This window comes from Centruroides sculpturatus, unplaced genomic scaffold (assembly GCF_000671375.1).
Source record: "Centruroides sculpturatus isolate CEXI.00-Female unplaced genomic scaffold, Cexi_2.0 scaffold996, whole genome shotgun sequence".
Taxonomy (NCBI): domain Eukaryota; kingdom Metazoa; phylum Arthropoda; class Arachnida; order Scorpiones; family Buthidae; genus Centruroides; species Centruroides sculpturatus.
The window spans coordinates 272,223-299,816 of record NW_019385236.1 but is presented as its reverse complement, the minus strand read 5'-3'; the positions used below and the strand labels follow the sequence as shown (position 1 = coordinate 299,816).

The following is a 27,594-nucleotide window of genomic DNA, read 5'->3' as shown; positions in this document are numbered from 1 at the left end:
AACCTGATGAAAAATTGCTATAAAATTGAAAATTTTCAATATATTTCCAAAATTCCTTGTTTTTTGATGCTTTATGAGAGTATTTTACGTAGTAGTATCTGTTTTAAGAGGCATTGTAAGACAATTGTAAGGTTTATCGTTAGTTCATTGTCATTAGGTTGCATTATTATTTAAAAATTTAAATATAAAAACTTATTTCGAAAAGATTGAAAATAAATACGATGGAGACAAATTGCATTTTCTTCTTCTGTCGGTCTTTTCAGATATTATAAAGGGAGGACGTATAAACCGTTGGGTTGCTGAGAACATATTAAATGCATGGAAACTGTCAAACTATTAATTCATTAATATTTTATTCAAATACATTTGACGATTGTTTAATTCTATTGCTTTTATATTTTTTTTTACTTCAAGGTCAATTTGTTGTTTTCCTGGGTTGGCTCATATTGTCTAAATGGCATCTTTCTAGTATTTTTTAAATAAATGAATAGTTTATTTTATTATATCAAAGAAATAAAATATTTTTTTGATTTGATGAATTTATAATGTGAATAGAATAGAATTTATATGAACTGAATACCTTTATAACGCACTCCCCTATAATGTGAAGAAAAAATTGCACGTTTCATTCTTCAGTGTCTAGGTATAGATTTAAATGTGCATAAAATCGTCTGATAATGCGATTTCTTATCATGCGGAATGTATCTCCCACGTTGTACGAGACTCCTCTGTATATGTGTTCTAGTAATTAGACATGGTATATAAAAATTTTTGAAGTTACAAAGATAATATATGTATGTCTCTAAATTATAAAAAGTATATGGAGATGAAGTTGTGTTTTTATGGACTAGCTGAATTCCAAATTAAAATTATTTGAAACAAAAATTATTTATATTAGAACTCTTCTTCTATAACTATATACGAGGCGTGTTTTTAAAGTAAGTACCGTTTTAATATAACGCCGCTGGAGCGCTGCAGTCGGCACTTAGCGCATGCGCGCTGTGTACCTACATCTGNTGCACTGGTTGTCTCATCAGGCGGCAACATTCTTTGAGGATGGAATACAAAAGCTGGTCCCAAGATACGATAAGTGTCTCAATATTAATGGGAATTATGTAGAAAAGTAGTGTAAAATATGGGCTTTCACATAAATAAAAATTTTGTTAAAAATGTTTGCTTGTTTTTTTTATATTTCAAAACGGTACTTACTTTAAAAACATGCCTCGTATATAATATCTAAATGTTTTCAAGTTACTTTAGCTCTTCTTCTTGAGCATTTAAATAGAATAAATTTCTGTAGATGTAGTGTGACTCATCAGTGAGTTACGACTAGTGCTTATACATAAAATGTTTCATAAACTGAGAAGAGCAGCTGTTTTTGTTAGCTGGAAACAAGTGAGGCTTTTCTGGTATAGTGTGACTTATATCAAGTCATGAGAAAATAAGTGTAATGTCTTTGTTTTTGTGTTTTGTGTCTGTTTTTCGATTTATGTGAATATATACATAAATATACACCATTTCTTTATTTTATTATAACTTAGTTGTTAAAAAGAGAGTAAAAATGGATATACTCAAAAGACAAGATACTGTCTATAAGTTCGAACTATATGAAATGGCAATGTGAGGGATTTTTAAAACTTTTTCAAAGCATACAACAATATAAGTTTTGTTTGATAATACCTGCTATCAAAACAAACTTTTACTTAACCCCCTAAAAACTACAGAATGATCTTTTATACTCCTAAATAATGCGACAACACACGTAGGTGTTAGTTAATGCTTTGTCTTCATAGAATTGTCAGTATGTCAAATCTCAAACTAATCAGCATTTTCGTACCAATAATGTAGAATGTACAGACAGCCACTTGCAAAGTGGAATAATACTCACTAGCCATAAGGATCCGTCTAAAAATGTCCTAGTGCATGGCCAAATTGCATGGTTGTGCTGAAACTTGTAAAGAAAAATACAACACTTTTAGGAGTCTCTCATGTGTTATTTTTTATGAAAACTTTTGAATATGGTAATAATTTCTTTTCGATCCTTTACATCTCTAAAAGTGTAGTAACATTCTTTCACACTTACATCAATAGAATGTTTATTATTTAATTATCATAAATTATTTGTAGTAAGCAAAAACAGTAAGCAAAAACTCATAAAGACCAGTTCGCTTGGAACCATTGGAGGTCACAGAGCAGAGGTTTTACTATATTTAATTTAAATTTAATGTGAATAATAAATTTATTTGTTAAAATTAAATAAATTTTACCCTTAGCATAATGTTCACTTGTTATAGTAGAAACATATTTTGTCGTCGTCATTTGGTAAAATCTGTAATTTTTTTTTTTTTAAATGGTGAGCAAGAAATGATTATTTCTTATCGTTTGATAAATTTTAATGTAGTATGCTGCGTTTTACAGTGTACTTCAATTAATTTTAGGCTGAGCCATATCACCAAAAGTAGTATATTTTCTTGAATGTAAGTGAATCAAAACTCAAAAATTATTATAAAATTATATCATGAATATGGCATTTGATGGAATTTGTCGGATAATTTTATCTGTGAATGACATTTTCCATACAGGTTAAGCCAAATGGTGCATCTCCAAATTACAAAATTAGGATTACATTGCTGCAACAACAAGAACTGAACTTTATATTCTAGATTTAAACAACGAGGAAAATGATTGAAGATGATAGTTGTTAAGAAAGTGTTGCAATAAAAGAAATTTCTTAGTTCAATAAAGCTTTCATAGTTTTTCTCAGGGACAGGGAGTTGGCAAAAAAATACGAGTCGGTATTTTTTAAAATCAACTCCGGCTTTCGACTGCCGTAAAAAGATTTGACTCCTCGACTCCAACTCCTCATCCCCGGTTTTTCTTTTTTCATTTTTGACAGTTTACAATCTGTTAATATCAATATTAGTTTAGTGTTTTTGAAGACCTTTCATCTTTATCCTTCATATTCATTGAAGCGTTCATTTAGTTCAGGTCCTTAAACTTTTTTGAGTGTTGACTGCTCTGTGGAATTCATGGTCTTTCATTGTCCCCTTTAGTAAAAGTATATTGTAAATAAAATTAACACGTGAAAAATAAAAAAATAGCCTAATATATGTATATTAAAATACTTTAACAGTTAAAGTACTTTCTGTTGAATTTATTTACGTCATTAGTGAGACAAACGTAGCTGATGAGCATTCACAAGACTGTTGATGTTCGGTTTATTAGTGAATTTTTAGTCATATTAAAAAGTCACCGTGTACTTAGATTCAGTTTTTGTTTCTTTGTTTTGTTAGAATTGTGATTTATACTAGCTTCAACCGTGTATAAACTTAAGAAATTTGAACTTAAAAACTTTAGAATTTAAATAAAAGTGACTCAACTGCTGCACAAAGTTTTGGGTATTTTATAGTAGTAGTTACATTTGAAAAGCTTAACTGATTTCTGATCAATCCCTTACAGTTTTTCAAGCCCCTGGATTTTATCGTCGACTTGTGGGAGTTACTGTCAATTACTTTAGGTACCTTCAATTTAGCTTTTTCATGAACTACATTATTACAGTTGCTTTGAAGAATGATTATCTTAATTTTTATGTAATTTGAAGATTCTATATAGAAACCGTTGATGGCTTTCTAACTTTTCAATTCAGTTTGAAATAAAGCATAATTTGTAATCTCAGTTTGTCTGTTAGTCAGTTCTTTGAGCTGTTTTTTTTTTTTTCTTTTTTTTTTCATTTTAAAAAATTGTCTGACGAATTTACACAGTAATAAAAAATACATAGAAAGACTAAAATGTCTTCACTTTCGCCACGTCCATTCACCAGGAACAACAGTCTTCCACTGCAGAAACTGTGTCGGCTTGTCACTGGAGAATTTTTAGACTCTTACATTTTTTGCAAAGGCATAGCTTCCAAAGAAAGGTTGTCTCTGCAGTAGTGTCTGGCGAAAGTGAAGACATTTTAGTCTTTCTACGTATTTTTTTATTAACTTTTATTTTTTGCTAATTTTCAATCCATTATTGATTATTGCTTGCCACTTTGGGTCACTACTGTACTCATGCTTATTCAGAAGTCATTGGGCTGGAATTTGAAAAAATTGTTGTCTATTTTCCTTTAAAAAAAATTGTCATCTTCCCTATACAACTCTGAGGCTGCCAGATCAAGACACTTCCATACTATTTATTACTTAGACTGTATTTGGTTTTATAAGCATTTTAAAGGCAGTTTTTCCTTTTTATAATTTGTTTGTCGCCGTACCGTACTTTTGCTCTAGTTATTCTACGCACTCGTTTTTCTTTGTGCTATTAATGCCATGTCGCTATTAGCATTTCAATAAACATAACTGAACATATAAGAAAAATATGTTATACAAATTTTTTTAAAGTCTCGTTTTATCAAATTTTACTTAATTTTTATACATTTTGTATTCTTTATTTAGTTTTAACTTTTATCTTGTATTTGTTTTTTTTTTTTAATTTACATTTCTGTGATTTTATTGAGGCATTTTGTTAATACACGGAGGTCTTCTCCCTGTGCAAAAATAAATAAAATGTTTTTATCGGTATTTATTTAATATGCATTCTGTTTTAATTTTTAATGGATTTTTGTTGGAATTTATAATCTTTCGGATCTTTTATCAGTTTTATTTGAATTAGACGTTTACATGCACCGATTGACCGATTGATTAATAGATATTGCTTTTGATTAGGATACATTAACAAGGTCGAAAGGATGCGGTGATACAGACAAAAATTATATAAAATAGAACCACTTAAAAAGAACATTTTTATGTTTATAAAAGATATTTATTTTTAATTATTAATCAAATAATTTTGTTTTGTAATATAAATAGCATTCATTTATTTTAAATAGTTATTACAATATTAAGATTAATATTCACTTTATTATCTTTACATTTATTATGTATGAGAAAATACAGCAATAGTGTTATGCTGTATATACAATGATTTTTTCGTAGGGATTATAAATTACATCGAAAAGACAATGTAAAATTAAAACAAACATTTATTTGTAATGTTAAACAACAACTTCACAAACCCAATGATTTGTTTTTTATTGAAGTTGGACGATCTTCTGAACTGTCAGGCTGTAACTTAGCCTTATTATATCCGGATAATTTGGCAGATTGTCTAATGTTAAAATATTTGTAAAAATTTGAGTAAATGGTACTCTTTGCTTAACGGGACACCGGCATTTAACAACTTAGCCCACACAACTGTGCCAACTTTTGAAGAGCCCACTTGATTGTTATATGGAGTACCTGATGTTATATAGTTTTAGGGGGTTTGGGGGCTCGCCCTCGCCTGGGTGCTGAGGTGCGAGCTTACGTGCGAAGCGTGTAAAATAGGCGATAGACTGATACATGTTTAAAATTGACCTCCCTCGGAGACAAATATCACATGAAAGGTCAACAATTCTTGGGACGGTGTGAAACTACTCATTCAGAGCTTGTATCTGCTGGTGTCCCGTTAAGCAAAGAGTACCGAGAAAACTTATAACAAAGCAATTTATAGTTTAATTGTAATTAATTGAAAAAATTAGCTATTTTAATCGATAAATTAGATTTGTAATTCAAAAGTATTAGTTAATTATTATTATTCTTCACTACTGCTTACTGATTTTTAATAATATCTGTAAAATAAAAATTCACTTCAATTAAAATTGGACAAAGATCGTTGTGGCGATCATTACATTTTGCATAATATTTTTAATTTGCGATTCCTATAGAAGTTATTAAATCTAGAATGATTTGGAACCATTTTATATTTGATTTCTTGTGATTATCGAAAAATTAGTACTGAAAAAATTATATAATTAACCGACAGCGACGATTGCTTTTGCTAAAATGGTTTATCAAGTGTGTGGATAAAAATGTTATTATTGTATATTAATGTAAATTTAGTTAGATTTTATAGATATAAATTAGCTAATTGAGCAAGTAAATTTCTATTTTTGATATTCTTAGCAAATTTTTAAATAGAATAATCTATTAATAAGCAAATTCCAACCTCAAATTTTTTTTTAACTGCATTGATTATCTGCAATTTTCAAGCTTATTTTGTTTAATAAGTAATATCAATGTTGAAAGTTTTAAATATTATATATTCTTATGTAAGTGATGATAATGATAAAAGTAAACAGTATGTTTTGATACGCAATTTAATGTTAAATGTCTTCATTATCATACATCTTTCATTAATTATTTTCCGATAATAAAGACATTTAACATTAAATTGCTTCATTATTGGGCAATAATTAACGAAAGTTGTATGATTTGTTTATAACTTCAGCTAAGATTTTATAGAATTAAATATGGAAAAAATTTAAATATTTAATTAAAATTTGTTTTAATTTAGTTATATTAAAAGATATTTATTTATTTATTTTAGTATGAGAATCAAAGATTAGCAATATTTCTGAAGAGATGAGCAAAAGTAGTTTGGAAGCAGCTGCAGAAGCTGCAGCAAGAGTCAATGCCATGTTGATAGCAAAAGGAAAATTAAAATTACCACCTACACAGCTAAAACCCAAGGTAATTAAGATTTTTTTCGTTTTTGCTCTTTATGCCCTATTAGCATACAGGACCTTTTTTCTACACTCATTGTGGGTTTGACCTGGTCCATAATACGACAGTTGGGTAATGATAAATGGGGAGCTTGACATATCTGGGACAGACTGCCCATGAAAAACTGTTAGCTTGTTACAATTTGATTCTGGGTCTTCAGATTGACAAGAAGAAATATTGATTGTTTTGTAATTGTTAAATTTCCTAAATACTGTATTTCCTCAATTGTAAGATGCACCACACGTTTGAAATTGAATTTTAAGATTCACCAACTTGATTTTTGGTTGTGTAAGTGTTTTGAGTATTATCCAGTATTTAGTGCATTTATTACTTAACAAATTAGAGAACACAGGCAATGTTTATTAGCTCTGTTTTCATGTTTTGATGTGCCATTAAAACGAATGCAGGAAATCCTTATTAGTTCAAAATTCAAGGGACGAAATATTGATTTCAAAACTCAATAATTCAAAATTGTGATTAAGGTGGCCCAAAAAGCAGTTAGTTGCCCAAATATAGTAGCCGAATGTCCTACAAACATTCTTAATCTGCTACTCGTAGCCCAATCTTGCAATCTTGAAAACCAGCTGTATTTTATCATATGAGAGAAAAAAGGATAGTCTTTGTGTAAGGTGACACCCGAAAATGTGTTGCTGTAAAAGCAAAGCTATATTGACCAGATTAGAGTTGTTCTTGGTCTGTTATTCTCTTGGAGGCACTTTGATCTAGCAAACAAGTTAAAGTACACATATCACAGTTCAGACAGAATTTTCACTTCAAATTTCAAAGTAGCCATGCTTCTAACTAACCGAATTCCTTAACACGTAAATCTCTACATCCCTGGCCGGGATTAAAGTAATTACAAACTAATGGGATTTCAAACTATCTGAGATTGAATTAATGAGGAATTCCTTTAACTGATTGTTTTAACGAGACATCATAATATCATCTTGAAGGCATTTCAAACATTAAAAAGTAGTTTCAACTAAACATTCATCACCAACAAAGTTTATTTGAAGTAAGCATTAAGAAGTTTAGCCAAAAATGACTGTAGTTGGTACATAATACATCATAAAATATACTCACAATGACTATATTATTTTCAAATGTGAATGTAAGACACATCTCTATACCAGACAAGTAAAAATGGTATTTAAAAAAGTACATTTTAGAAGTGTTGGAAATACAGTATTTTCATTTATCAATCATAATTAACATATTATGTAATCTTAATTCTAATAAGTCTTTTTTGTCTTAATTCTAATGAATATATTAAGGCACGTAATGCATTTTAAACGTTAAAGTAATAGTCTATTATTGTTTCTAGATTGGTACTACTATCAATATTGCAGGAAGAGGTTCGGGAGATTTAGTTACTGCAGAAGTTGAAATAAATGATGCACCATTAAGTGCTAGAAATTTATTAACAAGAGGTCATACTCAAGATGAAGTAAGTGCATACATAAATTATTAAACTGAGGAGTTTACAAGTTTTTCCGAATCTCTCCTAAATATGCTGCAGATTTCTTGCTTTACAATCTTTGCTTTTATAACTATTATAAATTTTTTATTTTGTGAAATGCCTTACCTTTGTTGAATCTATCTCTGTTTGGAGCTAAGTGTTCTAACTGCTCCCAAATCCAGATGGAAGAAGACTTGGCAGCAGAAATAATATTTGGCTATCCTATATTGTAAGGAAGAGATGCTAAAATCCCTATGTTGATGTAGGGATTATCATCCCTAAATAAGGCTAAAGTTTTTATTGGATCCTTCTGAATGATTATATAATTCAAACTTCATAGTCAGGAATGCAATTGCAATGTATGGCACTGACCGCATGGGAAATGTGCAGTTATTCAGGAATCAGGCTGTAAAAATGGAGTCTAAAGATTCAGAAACAGAATTGTATTTGTGATGAAGTGCATAGATACAATTGTTTTGTACCTAATATCATCTAACGTTAAAAAAACTCGAATTGCAACATTGCAAAGTGGAGATAATTTTTATAGAACAATTCTCGTTTTAATTTTAGATATTAAAGTAGCCAATAACAGTTTTCTTTTATTTTCTTTTGATAGGAATCTTGTTTGTGCAACATGTAAATTGCAGATTGTACAAGTTACAGTTCACTTTGTTACATATGAGGTTTTGTGAAAGAAATCATTGGGGATTATTTGTATAATTTTTTTCCTTTCGTGCATGCATTATTTCAGAAAACAGGAATTTCTGTATTGGTACCCTGAGGTTTGGTATTGTTTAATTGGAACAATATCAAAGCTTAAAAGTTGTATAGTATTCAAATTACACAGTTGTACAGTGAAGCCAATTAAGGGTGTGTATCCTAAAAGTAGATAAGTTGTTTAATGTTCAGATGAAATGATCAGAACTGTATTTGAACTTTAGATCCATTAACCTCCAGAAGTTGTCAGCTTTGAAGTGATGAAGTTTGGTCTTCATCCTGTCTTCCAACTCCTTTATAGATCCAGCTTCCCAACCATTTTCATAAACTTTTTGCTCTAGTTGGTACCAAATTTTCGGTCAATCTATGTTGCAGAATGTTTGGAACATTAGCTTCATGGGAGATGTATTGAATTCTGTAATTGTCCTAGCTTTGCAACTGTATCATGAGCATAATTAGTGGTGGGCACGTCTGGCTAGAAGACATATCCTTTCATGGTTAGAGTAGTATTTCTTTAGGAAAGGTACTAGCCTCTTCTGAATGCATTCATTGCCATACACTTCTTTAGTGATGGAGAGCTGTCACAGGGCAGTGAAGGCCTGTGAACATTCTTTTGGACTGATTGCCAGCCAGATTTGGAGTGTTGTCTGAATTTGATTTGAGGATCCATATATAGCCCTTCTTTGGTGAAATAGATTATCAGTGCATTCACTTATGTGTAAAATGAAATACAACTTGTTGCCCATAACATCAAGATTGTTATATGCTTTCAAGACTCCATCATACAGCTTCTGCAGATGGTTTTTTTCAGTAGCGTGTTGCTTTGTCATATATTATGAAGCAAACTTTTACTTCTTGAGAATCTATTCTTAATGTTTTTTCAGAATCCAATGGACATGTCTATGTGAAATTTTGAACATTCTTTCCAATATTTTAAGTGTTCATTCAATGTTTTGAAGGATTCTTCTTCCAATTAGTTTCTTTTCCTTAGTCATTTTCCTCATCTTTCAACCACTTCTTGATTTTTCTTAGGTCCCACTTGCTTACCCATGAAATATGCCATATATTGTGTGCTGTGGAACTCCCATTGCAGGCAAATATTTAACTTTATAAGATTTCCCATCTTTACAATTTTCAGTACAAAATCTGCAATTACATTTGTTTGATCAAATTCATTTAATTTTTCCAGTTTAAAAACAGAACATTATTTATTTTTTAATAAATAGAATCAACAACATTTTAGAAAGAATGTAAGCTGTCTCGTGTGAATGTGTAATTATTCAAAATTACCGGAAAATGCAACTGAAGTTTGTGCAGATTTTTAGGACACATGTCTATGTTTAAAGGAAACACAAAACAAGCTTTTTCGTATACTAAAAATAGTAAATAAAGACTCATTTTCCCATTTATTGACTTCACTGTGTAATTTTTTTAATTTGAAGTTTCTTCCACTAAAAAGATATATTTGATTCCTGGTTAAAAATTATTGCTTTAATATACACATGTTTCATTTCTGAATTTATAAATTTATAGCAGTTATAAAAGCAGATGTTAATGGACAGCACTGCGTTTCAGTTGCTCTGTGATGTAAAATTCTATTAGAATTGATATGAATCTTAAAAAGCAATTTATTGTTAAAATTACTAAATACATAATTTTTGTTATAATTAATACTTATAATGAGATTTATAAATTATTTAAAATCTAGATTTGTAAATATAGTGGAGCAGCAATTTCAACTAGAGGACGTTACATGAATTTTGATGACAAACAGAAAAGTACTTCCAGGTAAGAATATATTATTATAAACTAAAGTGCACAAAATGTTTAAACATAACTTAAATGTTTAAAATTAATAGTTCTATTACTGAATAGTAAGATTATTTTTATGAAATTTGTGCAAGTCAAAACGTTTACTTAAAAAAAGAGTAGAAAGATATCCTTCCTTCTTAATCCTGTGTGTGTCACATGAGTTCAACTGCCTTACTTGTGTCGCATGGCATCTCTTGAGATCACTATTGTTTATTTTGAAATTTTGAAATTACTGGCATTACATCAGAAACTACAGTTATATGATTTATTTCCATAGTTTGTCTTTCTTATAATGATTTAAAATACTTGTGGATTGATGAAAATGCTGTCTCCTTATTGTAAAAAGAGAGGCACTGAGGTCGGCGTTATGTGTGCGTTTTTCTTTAATCGCTAGTACTTTCGACGAACATATGGTCGTCGTCATCAGGCGAATTACCGAAAGAATTAAACGGAAATAATCCGATTTGGAATAGAACGCTTTAAATTTAAGATGAAACTTTAGTCAAAGTCGTTAGGAACACGATAGAAATATTCAAAAATGTTCGAAAAACGAACGAGCAGAAAGCTCCATGATGTGCGAATACGCGCATGCGCAGATCTAAACACACACTGTACGCATTCTGGAGAATGCTAATTTTTACTTAATTGCTTGTATAGTGTGACCCATACACTGGGCAGCTCGAGAGTTGGAATGTTGCACGTGTCCAAGGTGGTAGTAAGAAGAGACTCCCATATAAATACGATTTTTCGATCCTTACAGCTCTTGAGCATAACCGCTTGGGACCATAGCGGGTTGTAACCCTGCTCAAGTACTTTTCTTGCGAGCTCGGTGGTGTGTCTACCCCTCGCAACATCGTTTTGGTGCTCTTCTAGTCGGCTGGCAAGCATTCTAGTAGTGGCCCCGACATATCTTGCATTTACTCCCGTTGTAAGGTTTTCCAGAGGTACAGCATAGACCCCCGACTTCTCAAGCGTGGAAAATTTGTCCCTATCATTACAAATGAGTTTGCGTAGGTTTGGAAGTGGGGTTAGTGGTAGTATAAGGCCGTGCTGCTTAAAGATTCTGCAGATACGTATAGAGAGGGGTCCCAGGTATGGCAACGATGTTTGTACCATTGAAAATTCTCTTTTGCTGCATAATGTGGTACTTGGAAACAGTGATTTCTTTACCATATTGAGCACGTGCGTAAATTTTGCACGTGAAAAGCCAGCAGTGCGTACCCCCAAACTTATGTTGTCTAACTCCATGTTTACCAGCTCTTGCGAAGATGATAGTAAGTAAGCCCTTCTAACGAGAGCGGCAATGGCAGCATTGACATATCGAGAAGGCTGAAAAGCCTCTGCTGGTATAATATGTGGAGCTATGCTGGACTTGTGATGAACCGAGAATTGTAGTCCTTCCGAAGACTTACTTATATGCAGGTCTAAGAACGTTATTGCCGCATCGCTTTCTTTTTCCCAAGAGAAATTGATGGAAGGATATATGCTTGACAGTTGCTGCATAAAGATGAGGAACGTCTCATCTGTGTCTTCCCACGCTATGAGGATGTCGTCAACGTAACGCAAATACAGCCTCGGATAGTGGATGGCAAGCGGGGAATTGAACGTTCTGTGCTCGATCTCTCTCATAATAAGTTCTGCCAGGATAGCAGATAAAGGGGAGCCCATAGGAACCCCTTGCTTTTGTAAATAGATTTTCTGGTTGAAACGGAAGTAATTACACTCGGTGACGAAGCTGAGCGCATCTCGTAAATCAAGCACCTGTTGGATGTTAAAGCCCTTTCTTAGAAGTAGAGAATTAGCCAGCATTACTGCCTCAAAGGTTGGTACTGAGGGATATAAAGATACTACATCCAGCTTGTAAAAGGTGTAGGCGTCTGACCGTAGTATACCAATACTTGAAGTGATGGTGGATTTAGCAATTACAGAAGAGGGAGTAACTTTCGACGACCATATGTTCGTCGAAAGTACTAGCGATTAAAGAAAAACGCGCACATAACGCCGACCTCAGTGCCTCTCTTTTTACAATAAAGTATTTTGGCGTGATCGTCAGCATATTGATCATGCTGTCTCCTTATATTTAAGAACTTAAAATAAGTCATTTTTATTGCTTTTTAAAATTGGCCATGTTGTTCTACTTCTTCTCAAACTGATTTTACAAAAGAAGACACCTTATTTATCAATTAGCCTTCATATTTATACTTTCTTTGTGTTTATTTTTTTTCTGAATGTTAAAATGGACACAGTACATTACTATAAGGACCTTGAATAAGTTCTTGCTGTTTTTTTGTGAAAATTAACACTTTATTTAAAAAATGTCGTAAAAAACATGTCACTGAAAGTATTGTCCATCGCTAGCCACTAATTTCTCCCATCGTTCTGGCAGCATTTGAATTCCACGTCGGAAAAACGACACATCTTTTGAGGCTATCCAAGAATTAACCCATTTTTTGGCATCTTCATAAGAATGGAAGTGCTGCTTGGCCAAGCCATGTGCCATCGATCAGAACAAGTGATAATTAAAAGGGGCAATGTCTGGTGAATACGGTGGGTGGGGTAGGACTTGCCATTTAAGCATTTCCAAGTAGGTTTTCACTGGTTGTGCAACATGTGGCCAAGCATTGTCATGTTGCAAAATCACTTTGTTGTGTCACTGCTCATATAACGGCCATTTTTCCTTCAATGCTTGGCTCAAACGCATCAATTGTAGTCAATAGCGATCTCCCTTGATGGTTTTGTTTGGTTTGAGCAGCTCGTAAGAAACTACACCTAGCTGATTCCAGCAAATGCAGAGCAGAAGCTTCGAACCATGGATATTCGGCCTTGCTGACAATGCTGATGCATGGCTGGGCTTACCCCACAATTTTCTACGCTTAGGGTTATCATAGTGTATCCATTTTTCTTCGCCTGTCATGATACGATGCAGAAAACCTTTCCTTTTCTGCCGTTGAAGCAGCTGTTCACATGTGAAAAGACGCCGTTCGACGTCTCTTGGCTTCAACTCATACGGCACCCAATGTCCTTGCTTTTGAATCATTCCTAATCTTTTTTAAATGTTTCAAAACTGTTGTGTGATCAACTCCTAATGATTCTGCAAGTTCAGCTAGCGTCTGACATGAGTCTTCGTGAAGTAACACCTCTAATTCCTTGTCTTCAGACTTTTTTGGTGCGCCATATCGTTTTTTATCTTCAATATCAAAATCATTATTTTTGAAGCATCTAAACCAATCTCTGCATGTTGTTTCCAACAGAGTATGGTTGCCGTAAGTCTCAACAAGAATTCTGTGTGCTTCAGCTGCAGATTTTTTTTTGAATAAAATAGTGCAATAAAATTCCCCACAAATACTCTTTTTTTGGCACGAAACTCGACATGTTTAACACAATGAAAAAATAAGTTNATTTTTTAAATCCAATTGTTAGAGACTGGTGGGCCGAAAAATATTTATTAGAACAATATAAAGGCTCTACTCTATCATTATATACTTGGAATGACATGAATGAGCCATCTGTATTTAGTGAGCCAGAGATTACCATGCCAAAAGATTGTAAACACTTCGGTGGCTGGGAACATCGTGATGTCCATAATATTTATGGTATGTTAATGGTGATGGGTACATATAAAGGACATCTAATGAGGTCCAAAGGACAACAAAGACCATTCATATTATCAAGGTCATTTTTTGCTGGATCGCAAAGATTTGGTTAGTGATTTTAATTCAAAACAGAATTTATTAATTAAAAATAATTCAAATGGTAATTTAAAAATTTTTAACATTGTATTTTTTTCCCTTAAAGGTGCTGTATGGACAGGTGATAATGATGCAGATTGGGGTCATCTACGTATTACAGTTCCTATGCTTTTATCTTTGAGTATAACCGGTATGTCTTTCTGTGGAGCTGACGTTGGTGGATTTTACAGAAATCCTTCTGCAGAATTGACATTACGATGGTATCAGGTTAGTGATGTAAAGCTGATCTTAAGTAGTTACAAATATACAGTTAAAATGCATATACGGTGTGGTAATGCATGAAGAACAGACACACACACGTGACAGTTAAAATATATATATATATATTTACATATATACAGTCAAACCTGTCTATAACAGAACCTGTATATAGTGAAAACCTCTCATTAAGGGTAGATTTCATCAGTCCCATCGAATTTTCTGCAAAAATCAATGTAAAGTAGCACATATATAGCGGACACCCATTTACTATGGAAGAGTTGCTTGTTCCACGAGATTCCATTACAGATGGGTATGACTGTATACATATATATTGATTATAGCATACATTAAATTTTTATGACAAAAATAATAATTAATGGTAAAAATATTTAAATAAATTCACACAATGAAAATAATTACATTTTGAATCATTAATATTTTATTTAAATTATTAACGACTAAAACTTTTTTAATTTTCCAGTGACAGACCCCTTTATTTACACATACAAGCTTCTACACAAGACGCTGTAGACAGTAAGTATTATTGTTATATGTTTATAAAAAAATAAGGTATGTTTTCATTTAGGTAACCAAACACTAGTTGTTGGCTACTTTTTACCTTAGTGCTTTGTAAAAAAGAACTTTGATTATTTATTAATTGATGATGCTATTAATATCATCATAGATTCTTTGACAAATCAGATAATTCAGTAAGACGATAAAACTGAAAATCAAAGGAACGTGAAAGCACTGTTATAGCTTTAAAACTTTATTACTAATTATTTTTTAATGAATATTTTTGCAGCATGCATGTAGTTGCTGAAATCTTTGGTAAATGTAACATGTCAAACAATTTAGTCTATTCCAATATTTTTCTTTACTTAGGAATGAATAAACATCAAGATTTTTATGCTTTTTAGACATTAGACTTTTTGAAAAAGAAAAAAACTGGAAAATTATCTAAATGTCTTTTGTTATTGATGGAATTATTAATTAAAATGCTCTATAATTGCCAATGTTTTTTTGCGCTTGTGTCATTAAGATCAAATTTAAATTTTATAAAATGCTAAATTATTTTAAAATATTTTTATTACAGTGGCAGTTTCTAGGATACATGAAATAATAGGACATCATTTAGAAAGTGGAGGAATTGCTAAAAACATTGCTCCTTTACTTAGTGTTACTTATCCTCCTGTGGCTAATGATACTATACAAACTCCACTAGTCAATGTTTCAAATTCATTTTCTTCTGGGGTAAGATTTTAAAAAAATATTTTACTTTCCGATTATATTGTTTTTTTAATTATAAATAATTGCATAAGTTTTTTAAAGAAAGTATTTTGTTACACAGTATGGTGTAACAAAATACTCATATAATAAAGATTTAAACAGATTGGTGCTGTGAATTAGATTTCACTTTGATATATAAGGCGATTCAAGATATAAAGTTCCCTATTTTATTTTTGTCGATACAATGATAGCATGCATTTGACCCGTGTAGGGTTACATGGTACATACGTTGGCCACCAAATAATAGTAATTGTTGGCATCTTGGGCTTTGAAACTGATGATACAACAGAGAAGATGGCAAGTATCTTGGCAGAGTGGATGAAAGACAAAGTGTGTGGAGTTATTTGTTTTTGTGGGCAAAGAAACTGACACCCACAAAAATCTATCATGAACTTTTGGCAATTTACGGTGACAATGTGATGACAATACAGCGCCTTTCTGTAAATAATGTCAAAAGTTTGCCAATGGGCCACTAACAGACAGTCAAATGGTGAACCCTTCCACATCTGTCAGTGTGGTTCGAGATACATATAACTAAGCCTAAGTTAGGTGTGGTTAAATGAGGTTACATATACACTCCTCTGGAGGGGATTGACAAAAGTTTCTAATCAGCTCGCATGCTGACCTAATGACCTAGCTCTGTCGCTACTTCTGCTGAGAGACTTTACAATAATCTATAGATACCTCAATAGTCGTTGGTCAGATTAGATGACATTTGTTCGATCGGAGAGAGAGGAATTTGAAGAAGACTGGCGATTGTATGGCGGTCTTCTTATTGTTGACTTGCATGGGCGGGACAGTCCATTTGTGGAGGTCTGCTGAACTTGGCACCTAGTCGTTGATTACTCCGGGCACTAATTAATCTATTCACCTTCCTTTGGACTTTGTATGGGATAACCGCCCGGGACTTCAGTGTCTCCACCTTCTATGCTTGATGCCTGGGAAAATGACCATGTGATCAACTATCGACATGTCAAAGGTTCATTCTCAGGTGCGGGCATAGGTTTCTTCTGATGATATGTAATAGCAGCTGTCACTCTTTCACAATCAAATGATTTCCTTTGGCCATCATGTTGTCAAAATTCCTCTCTGTTTGTTTAGAGAGAACGTCATCTGATCCCTTCTAGAGCAATGTTTTTTTTCTTATAACAATTGCATTAAGAAATTAAATTACAATCATAATTTTGTGCGAAATTCNTATATATATACATATATATAAATAAAAATCGACATGTATGTCCCTATATTTCACTTTTTCGCAAAAACTACACATCGCACGTGAATGGTGTTTGTATGTGGTGGTAGTTCCAAGTCTCCATTCGTGCATAGGGGTGGTTGCGTCTCATCCTTGCAGTTAGATTCTAGATTACTTAGAAAAACAGTATTTTATATATAAAAAACAAAAACTATATTACATACAAATGTACGAACAAATAAAAACCCAGCGAAGCGGGTCCTTGCAGCTAGTAATATAATAAAGATTTAAACAGATTGGTGCTGTAAATTAGATTTCACTTTGATATATAAGGCAGTTCAAGATATAAAGTTCCCTATTTTATTTCTGTCGATACAATGACAGCATGCATTTGACCCGCGTAGGGTTACATGGTACATACATTGGCCACCAAATAACAGTAATTGTTGGCATCTTGGGCTTTGAAACTGATGATACAACAGAGAAGATGGCAAGTATCTTGGCAGAGTCGATGAAAGATGAAGTGTGCGGAGTTATTTGTTTTTGTGGGCAAAGAAACTGACACCGACAAAAATCTATCATGAACTTGTGGCAATTTACGGTGACAATGTGATGACAATACAGCACCTTTCTGTAAATAATGTCAGGAGTTTGCCAATGGGCCACTAACAGACATTCAAATAGTGAACCCTTCCACATCTGTCAGTGTGGTTCGAGATACATATAACTAAGCCTAAGTTAGGTGCGGTTAAATGAGGTCACATATTCACTCCTCTGGAGGGGATTGACAAAAGTTTCTAATCAGCTCGCATGCTGACCTAATGACCTAGCTCTGTCGCTACTTCTGCTGAGAGAGTTTACAATAATCTATAGATACCTCAATAGTCGTTGGTCAAATTAGATGACGTTCGTTCGATCGGAGAGAGAGGAATTTGAAGAAGACTGGCGATTGTATGGCGGGTCTTCTTATCGTTGACTTGCATGGGCAGGACAGTCCATATGTGGAGGTCTGCTGAACTTGGCACCTAGTCGTTGATTACTCCGGGCACTAATTAATCTATTCACCTTCCTTTGGACTTTGTATGGGATAACCGCCCGGGACTTCAGTGTCTCCACCTTCTATGCTTGATGCCTGGGAAAATGACCATGTGATCAACTATCGACATGTCAAAGGTTCATTCTCAGGTGCGGGCATAGGTTTCTTCCGATGATATGTAATAGCAGCTGTCACTCTTTCACAATCAAATGATTTCCTTTGGCCATCATGTTGTCAAAATTCCTCTCTGTTTGTTTAGAGAGAACGTCATCTGATCCCTTCTAGAGCAATGTTTTTTTTCTTATAACAATNTTATAAATAATTGCATAAGTTTTTTAAAGAAAGTATTTTGTTACACAGTATGGTGTAACAAAATACTCATATAATAAAGATTTAAACAGATTGGTGCTGTGAATTAGATTTCACTTTGATATATAAGGCGATTCAAGATATAAAGTTCCCTATTTTATTTTTGTCGATACAATGATAGCATGCATTTGACCCGTGTAGGGTTACATGGTACATACGTTGGCCACCAAATAATAGTAATTGTTGGCATCTTGGGCTTTGAAACTGATGATACAACAGAGAAGATGGCAAGTATCTTGGCAGAGTGGATGAAAGACAAAGTGTGTGGAGTTATTTGTTTTTGTGGGCAAAGAAACTGACACCCACAAAAATCTATCATGAACTTTTGGCAATTTACGGTGACAATGTGATGACAATACAGCGCCTTTCTGTAAATAATGTCAAAAGTTTGCCAATGGGCCACTAACAGACAGTCAAATGGTGAACCCTTCCACATCTGTCAGTGTGGTTCGAGATACATATAACTAAGCCTAAGTTAGGTGTGGTTAAATGAGGTTACATATACACTCCTCTGGAGGGGATTGACAAAAGTTTCTAATCAGCTCGCATGCTGACCTAATGACCTAGCTCTGTCGCTACTTCTGCTGAGAGACTTTACAATAATCTATAGATACCTCAATAGTCGTTGGTCAGATTAGATGACATTTGTTCGATCGGAGAGAGAGGAATTTGAAGAAGACTGGCGATTGTATGGCGGTCTTCTTATTGTTGACTTGCATGGGCGGGACAGTCCATTTGTGGAGGTCTGCTGAACTTGGCACCTAGTCGTTGATTACTCCGGGCACTAATTAATCTATTCACCTTCCTTTGGACTTTGTATGGGATAACCGCCCGGGACTTCAGTGTCTCCACCTTCTATGCTTGATGCCTGGGAAAATGACCATGTGATCAACTATCGACATGTCAAAGGTTCATTCTCAGGTGCGGGCATAGGTTTCTTCTGATGATATGTAATAGCAGCTGTCACTCTTTCACAATCAAATGATTTCCTTTGGCCATCATGTTGTCAAAATTCCTCTCTGTTTGTTTAGAGAGAACGTCATCTGATCCCTTCTAGAGCAATGTTTTTTTTCTTATAACAATTGCATTAAGAAATTAAATTACAATCATAATTTTGTGCGAAATTCGCTCATTTCTCCACTCTGGCCCATAGATAGGCCCACGGGCTCACACAATGCTATTAATTACTTCTAAAAAATCCTGAAGACGAGAGAAAAGCAATCGACATTAGACAGATTCTTTAACCCCCACAAATGGAAAAAACATGACTAATAAAAATGCAAGAATGTGTATATATGTATTTTTATTATTACATATAAATAAATGTAATAAAAAAGTATATATTTTTTATTTGTTGGGTCATTGATGACCTTCAATGTTCAGGATGAACTGTGAGTGTGCAGACTGGGGTCATATGCAGTAATGATGGATATTGCTTGAGTTACAGGCAGAAACCAGCATTAAGAAGTGAACCATTTACAGAATTCTACAAGACCTTCAAATATGGAAAGTTGTAGTGAGGTGGGTGCAGCATCCACTCACTGAAGTTCAAAAGTGGATATGGCATGCAATATGCCGTGACCATCTTACATGCTACCAGCAGGAAGGAGACGTGTGTGCACCTGTTTTGTTTTTGTATTTCCAATATAGCCTTTTGACTAATAAACACATGTAGCACAATAGTGTTGTTTAAGATTTTTTTGCACTTTCCTACCTACCCCAGGTACAGATGATCTGCATTGTTCGTACTACACCATACACTGCCATTTGTATATTTCAAAGTTTTGTGCTGGTCCTGCATTCTCATGAAAAAAAAATAGTTGCCATGACTTATATCACTCCAATCCTTGTAAATCAGATTGTTGTTTATCTCATATATATTCCAATAAAAATGATATTTAAAACAACAATGCCTCATGTAATCACCCATGAGTGGGATGAGNGTACTACACCATACACTGCCCATTCCATTTGTATATTTCAAAGTTTTGTGCTGGTCCTGCATTCTCATGAAAAAAAATAGTTGCCATGACTTATACTCCAATCCTTGTAAATCAGATTGTTGTTTATCTCATATATATTCCAATAAAAATGATATTTAAATGCCTCATTACAATGCCTCATGTAATCACCCATGAGTGGGATGAGGATTTACAGTAGATACAAATTAATACCAAACAGTTTGCCAGATTGTATTGGGCTATATTATAGCTACATTTAATAATTAGATATTGAGTAATTGATTAGCTTGGTAGATCATTTGGTATTAATGAAGAATTTGACTACTCAATGTTTATATTTGTAGCTAAAGGTTACCATATTTTCCACACAGAAACGAGGATGGGGCAAAATTGGCACTGTATTCTGCAAAATACTTTTAAAAACTCAATATTTTAAAAATCTTTTATAGTATTATAAACATTTTTAACTTGGAGTTTTATTTTTAATAAGAGTTGCCACAGAGATGTCACTAAATACTTACATTTCTTCACTTTTCTCACTGAATTCATTGTTGCTATCTTCACTCTTGTCACTAGCCTTGCCTTTGATTTCCTCAATGATCTTGTCTTCATTATTCTCATTGCTTTCAGACTTATGTAACATTACTAGTATCAAAACATGCATCTACTGCGGTACCATCAACAAGTGCGAGGTATCGTCCTTGTTAATGATACTGCAAGTACATCATTTGACAAATCCTTCGGCTGCCGTAGCTTCCTGATTGCCATTATACCTTAGAGTTGATTTAAGAGGAAAGAAATCATATTTTCCAATCTAGAGATACAAATTTCATTTTTATACAGTATTCTGCATAAACCATATATTCCTGCCTACATTATTTTATTTACTGCAGGAAAAAAGCCTAAAATATGCTCTAAACCCCGACACAAAATCTGACTTTTAGAGATAAAATTCCCTAAATTGGCAGCTGTGTTACTACTGTATAGATAAATGGGAAAGTCCCTTTACCATACAAATGAAATGACATGACCTGTTTATTGATACAGCAGTACTGTGCTCTTCTCATAAGTACTGTTAACAAGCTGGAACATATGAGAGCATCTCTTATATTCAATTTATACTTTTATAAGCAAAGATGATGCATATTTTAGAAAAGCAAAAACATGTGTTTTTTTTTACAAATAAGTGCAGTACATGTTCTTATTTGTGCAGAAATATGGTATGAAATCTTACGTTTTCGAACCTTTTCATATATTTTTCATTGCTAATCAGTTTAATTTTTTGTTATATTACATAAACTAATGCAAAGGTATTTAATTAAAAACATATTGGATCATTTTATATGAACAAGAAACATTATATAAATACTTTTTTTTTATTATTAAGAATAGAAAAAGACTGCTTCTTTAATTAAAAATTTATTTATTACATACATTATAAAGAATATTTATAAAAACTAAAATATTTCCATTAATTTTTAATGATTGTCTGACAGTTTGGTTATTAGAAAGAAGTTGCCTATATTAATTATAATTTACTATAAATACAGAAAAATAAATATATTTTATTATTAGAAAATCAAAAAAACAATTTATTATTATTATTTTGATATTTTACAAAATGTTCCAACTTTTAAGATAAAGATTTTTAATTATTATTTAAATTTTAATGCTGCTGTATTTTTATTTTAATCAAACAGCCTCTCTTCGTGCAAGATAAAGTGTTTATCGGATTAGAGAATGCCCCATCCAATTATCCGGTACGAGAGAAAGTTTTGGGACCAGGGGTAAGTGTCAATGAATTGGGTGTTAAATTATATTATAACGGAAATTTGTAAATTTGTACAGTTTTATACGTTAGCTTTTTTATGTAAAGAAAAAAAAATTGAGTTATCTAGATAAATTGAATAACTTTTGCATTTACTACTTTGTAGTGCACTTTGTATATGTATTAGTAATCTGTATTAGTTCACCCTTGTATTCAAAGAGCGATATAATATAATTTGTTAGGAATCAGAAAGAATTCTGTAGCTGTAGAACTGTCTTGTATCTTACTTGTCAAATGGACGTACATTTTCCAGAGGATTCAGATCGTCTTGAAAATTTACTTTTGTTTAGGACAATCCTTTTAGTTTTGGATTATTTTTGTTCTGAATTTCAATTTTGCAATACGGGACCATAAATTTACAGTACAGTTTCCTAAAATTAGCAACTTGTTTTCGAAAATTCATCAGAAATAATCTAGGTAGTGCTGAAATTATTTAAGCTAACAAATGGTATATCTAGAGTATAACTATGTATAATCTAGATCACTCGACCTTTCCACCTGGCTGTAACAGCCTCGAAAACCAATACGTGAGCACGTATAAATCACATATTCTCTGGTATACATAATTATTGAAAACTTTGTACTCATTAGTCATTTAAACTTTTGAGTTCTGAGATTGAATGTTGGATTTTTTGTTTCAAATTGCAGTTTCATGTGTTGCATTTTTTTTTAATGGCTTCAAAAAAAGAGGAAACATTTTTAGTTAGTACAAAAGATAAGTGGAATTGCTGAAGAAAATGTATGAAGGGTATCAGTAAAAAAACTATGCAGTGAATATGGAATAGGGCATGTTGACTGTACTGTATGTGATGTAATAAAAAAAAGACAGCATGATAAAATATTAAAAACATATGTTGACAGTAACCACAACACTACACTCAGCAGAGACTTAATTAATAAACAATCCTTACAAAGCACCTTAATTTGCTGAGACTATTTATTTTGAAACAAACTAATGTTTTCAACCTAATCTATAAGCCATCTTCAGGTTTACATAACTTAGTTATGTAAACATCAGTTGTAAAGTGTTCCAAAATAGAGCATTAACAATTTTAAATGAAAAAAATTAACAGGAAAAATATCAGAAAAACTACAAAAAATATAATACACGGATATAATAATTAACATAAGTTAAATATAACAGAAACATAAAAATAAAAGTATGCAATGAAATACAATAATAAAGTATTAGTAAGAGGCAAATTAGGAGCTTCCAAAAAACTTCCTTTTAACCATATACTTCCAGGCAGATGGTAAACTTTTAGATTGCTGTTAAATTAAGCACTGCAATCGCTGATGAAACTCTTTAACAATGCGCAGTGCCGCAGTTCCAAAATGGCAGATCTCGTTTTAACTATTGGGCTGTTCTGTGAATTGTTTAATTCAAAACATGTTAAAAGTAATTCATTTTTGCGATGCAATGTCTCGTTTGGGAAGCGTAAACAAGTCAACGAAGCAATTGCTTGAATGGTAAATTCTGTTGTGGTACGGCTGCAGAAAAAGGATAGAATATAAAACTATTACAAGGAAGTTACGAGTATTCCTGAATACAGTAATCTGGATTTTAAAAGTCACTTTAGACTTCAATGCAAAAGCATTGAATATCCCTGCTGAATATCTGAAAACAAATATGTTTGTCATCTATATGATGATATAAAAGAAAAATGATGTAAACTTAAAACATTAAAATTACATATTTACAAGACTATTGTATTAATCATTAATTTTTTTCAAGGAATTTTCTTACATTATCAAATTTTGACTGCCAGATTTGCATATTTAAAGTAAGAAAAAGATTTGCACTGCTTATGTATTAGATCTGTTTTTTGTTAATGTTTAAAGAACATTTTAGCGTACATCTAAAATACTTTTTATCTAGATTTTCCGTAAATAATTGTAAATTTTTTAAATTCTATTTAAATATGTTTAAGTAATTAGAATGAAAAGCCAATGCATAATGATGTATGATTTTGTCTATACATAATTTGATAATTCAGTTTTATATCATTCACTTTTAATTCATCCCAATACTTAAATTCTTTTTAAATTCAGGGTTCTTACACACCTGGAAAGTCAGGGATTTTCATTAATGTCCATAAAAAGTCATGGAATTTCAAGGAATTTGTTAAAAATCGGCAAAAAGTCTGGGAATTTGCTTTTCTGACTGCCTAGTTGATTTTTTGCTGACAAGTATGCTTGACTAAGTGTAGACGTAGTCATCTGCAGGCAGCAAGAAGTAATGTGGTGCAATATAACTTATGAAAAGGGGTGCAGAATATTTTCAGGACCCAAAATTTCTCCCAAGCTTACACAAAACTTTTACAAAGTACATGAAATGATAAATAGTTTAAATGGTATTATATATCATTTTTCATTTTAATAATTTTGATTGCATAACAAAACAATTTCCAATTTTTTTTCCAGTTTATTAATATATTATAAAGTTTGGGAAACTTATCAAGAGATAAATTTAATAAATATACACTTTTGTACATGGATTATATAGAATTTGTTAATGAATAATAAAAAATAATTGATTTATTTCTTTTTTTTTAAAGCCATGTAGATTTATGGTTGCGAATTAATAACAGAATTTTAATAATATGTTTTATTTTTAATTTTAATTTTAATAATTCAGCAATTATAAAAAAATATATAACTGTTAATTAGAAAAAAAAACTAATTAAAATATTAGAGAAACAAAACATATGCGGTTAGTGAGTCAAATGCTGTTTTACTTTGTCAATGTGCCATACATAAGGGACGTGAGGGTCGGAATTTGTACAAAGTTGGTCCGGGAAGTCAGGGAAATTAAAACAAAAGTTGGAATAGGAACCCTGTATATTGTCATTACTTATCTTGATGATTATAAAAATACATTCAGCATAATAACTGTATATTAACAAAATATAATAACCGTAAATTTTCTTAATGAATTTTAATTAGATAAAATTATTGAACATTGTTTATATCAATGTTCGATTAAGCATTAGTGCAACGTGAGAGTGTTTTTTTAATAATTCTCTAATCTGTGGGCATTAAGTTTTGTTTATGCTGATCGTGGGTTTGGCCAGGTTTCAGGATAAGGTCCATTATATCTGAATTCATTCACCCATGAAAATTTTTGAAGTTTCGACTCGGATTTAAACCTATATATCTTGTCTGAAGCAATAAGACACTAGCTTACTACCGCAAAATAGTGTTTTTACTGCTCCAGCCAAGTTTTTTTCCTTGTCCTAGGGCATTGTTATGTTTAAAGTGATGGATTAATCTGCATAAAATTCCAAGATATTGGTTTTTACACACCAATTAAACGAGATCGGACTTTTAGAACCTGTATAACATAAAAGAGAAGGAAATGATTTGTAAAATTAGTCATATTATGAATTACAAATTTTTATTTTTTCTTATGTTTATGTAATGTAATGAAACGATATATTAAAATATCAAATTAAATAAATTCATATTAATTTTAATTTTAAAACTGATATGAATTTACTTATTTATACAAGGAAAAGACTTCATCCAAGTATTGATATTAATTGCTAGGTCAATGTTTTGATTTTAATGTATTTGAATCATCGGAAAAGTAGACTCTGACAATCAATTAACTGTCAGGATATACGTGAATTCTGATTGTATCTTAAAAATAAACCTGAAATGCGAGGGACGTATTTTAAAATTAAAAGTACTAATATTTTTTATCTAAAATAGGGAATTTATCTTCAACATATTAGGACTGAAAGTGGAGCCAATGTAACATTGCGTGGAAAAGGGTCAGGATATATCGAACCGACGTCAGGAAGGGAGGCGTTCGAACCTCTTCACATTCATTTAACGTAAGAAATAATAATTATTTGTGTAAGAATTTGATTGTATAATTTCAAAATCACAATTAAAATTGATCAAATTTATGAATTTCCGGGGCTCCGGTTGACCCGTCACACATTTGTGATAGCTGCTTAGTTGTCGGAAATTGAGAATACACTAATATTCAAAATTTCTCATGGAAAATTGTCAAGATCTCCTGACATCACTTAGTCAATTTCACAGACTAAGATGCAAATGAAAATTTTTATCTAACTTCCGGAATTTATAGGAGTGATTATTTCAATTGTGGGTAAGACAATGGAGTTAGGCATAGGAAAATTGAACATTTCAAATGATTAAAATACATTTATTTAGTAAAATAAACAATAAAAGATAAAATCGAAATGATATAAGAGAACGATAACACACGTCTAATTATAACAAATTCTTCTTTAAAAGAGAGCTTGAACAAACAACCCATTAACTAATTCTCTTCCTTTCTGAGAAAGGGTTTACAAAAATATATCACCTACAATGATATTTGATCTTTAAAAGTGAAAGATGTACTGATGACTGAGGAGAGTACACGAAATTATACGACTGGAATACATGAAGTCTACACTTGCCTCGTGAAAGGTCAAGGACAAAGCTCAATGAAGAGCTGTGAGCCATGCTAAACTGACTTAAGTTGAACTAAATAGATCTAAGCTAGCTAGCTTTTAGGGGTGACCTTTTATTAAAAATCCCTCCAATCAAATCATTTAAAATAAACCCTCCACTCTTTCAACGCGTAACGGATTAAGTTATGCTGAAAATAGAAATAGGAATTTTTAAAAAAACATTTTAATGAAATAAATATTTTAAAATATCTATGTATATTAATAAACATTTTAATTTTTCAGAGATAATTTCAGTATTTTATCAAATTTTTGCTTTGTTTCAAAAGTAATTACTGTCAATTTATCTACATTTTAATCATGATTTTTCATATTTTACATGTATTATATTGAATGTATGAAGAAAAAATAGCTATATTTATTACTGTTATTTAAATTTATAATAAATGTTTCTGTTGTTATTTTATAACTATCTTCTGTTTTAACTCAAATATTTTTTTTAATTTAGGCATCCTAAAACAGAAGGATTACAAGCTGCTAAAACACTTGCTTTAAATCTAGTTGAAACAGTAAGTACATTCAAACTTATTCTGATATATTATCATCAAATTATCAAAGTTTTGTATTGATTTCTGTTCATAATGTAAATATAATAAGTAATTATTTATTGTGACATTGTCACAATGCTGGGCAGCAATTTTTAATTGTCTTTTAATTTAAAAAAGATCCAGACCAGAAGTTCATATACAGTTAATTGGGATCTCTGGCTCCTAAGCTTTCTATATCTGGTCTGGATTTTTAATGGTGTCTTGCCCCTGTACATTATNATTGTGACATTGTCACAATGCTGGGCAGCAATTTTTAATTGTCTTTTAATTTAAAAAAGATCCAGACCAGAAGTTCATATACAGTTAATTGGGATCTCTGGCTCCTAAGCTTTCTATATCTGGTCTGGATTTTTAATGGTGT

General features: G+C 32.0%; 1 protein-coding gene across 1 annotated transcript in view; it reads left to right on the top strand.

Moving 5' to 3' along the window:
- The window catches only part of LOC111636535 (protein BLOM7-like), a 42,637-nt gene extending 15,383 nt beyond the window's left edge, over nt 1-27,254 (top strand). Inside the window, exons 2-9 of the mRNA XM_023381816.1 lie at nt 6,406-6,548; nt 7,906-8,028; nt 10,466-10,545; nt 15,001-15,053; nt 15,616-15,773; nt 22,071-22,157; nt 25,913-26,037; nt 27,134-27,254. Of these exons, the coding sequence (XP_023237584.1) occupies nt 6,441-6,548; nt 7,906-8,028; nt 10,466-10,545; nt 15,001-15,053; nt 15,616-15,773; nt 22,071-22,157; nt 25,913-26,037; nt 27,134-27,254 (855 nt within the window). The 5' untranslated portion in view covers nt 6,406-6,440. The remainder of the gene's footprint in view (nt 1-6,405; nt 6,549-7,905; nt 8,029-10,465; nt 10,546-15,000; nt 15,054-15,615; nt 15,774-22,070; nt 22,158-25,912; nt 26,038-27,133) is intronic.
- Nucleotides 27,255-27,594: the final 340 nt, after the last annotated feature.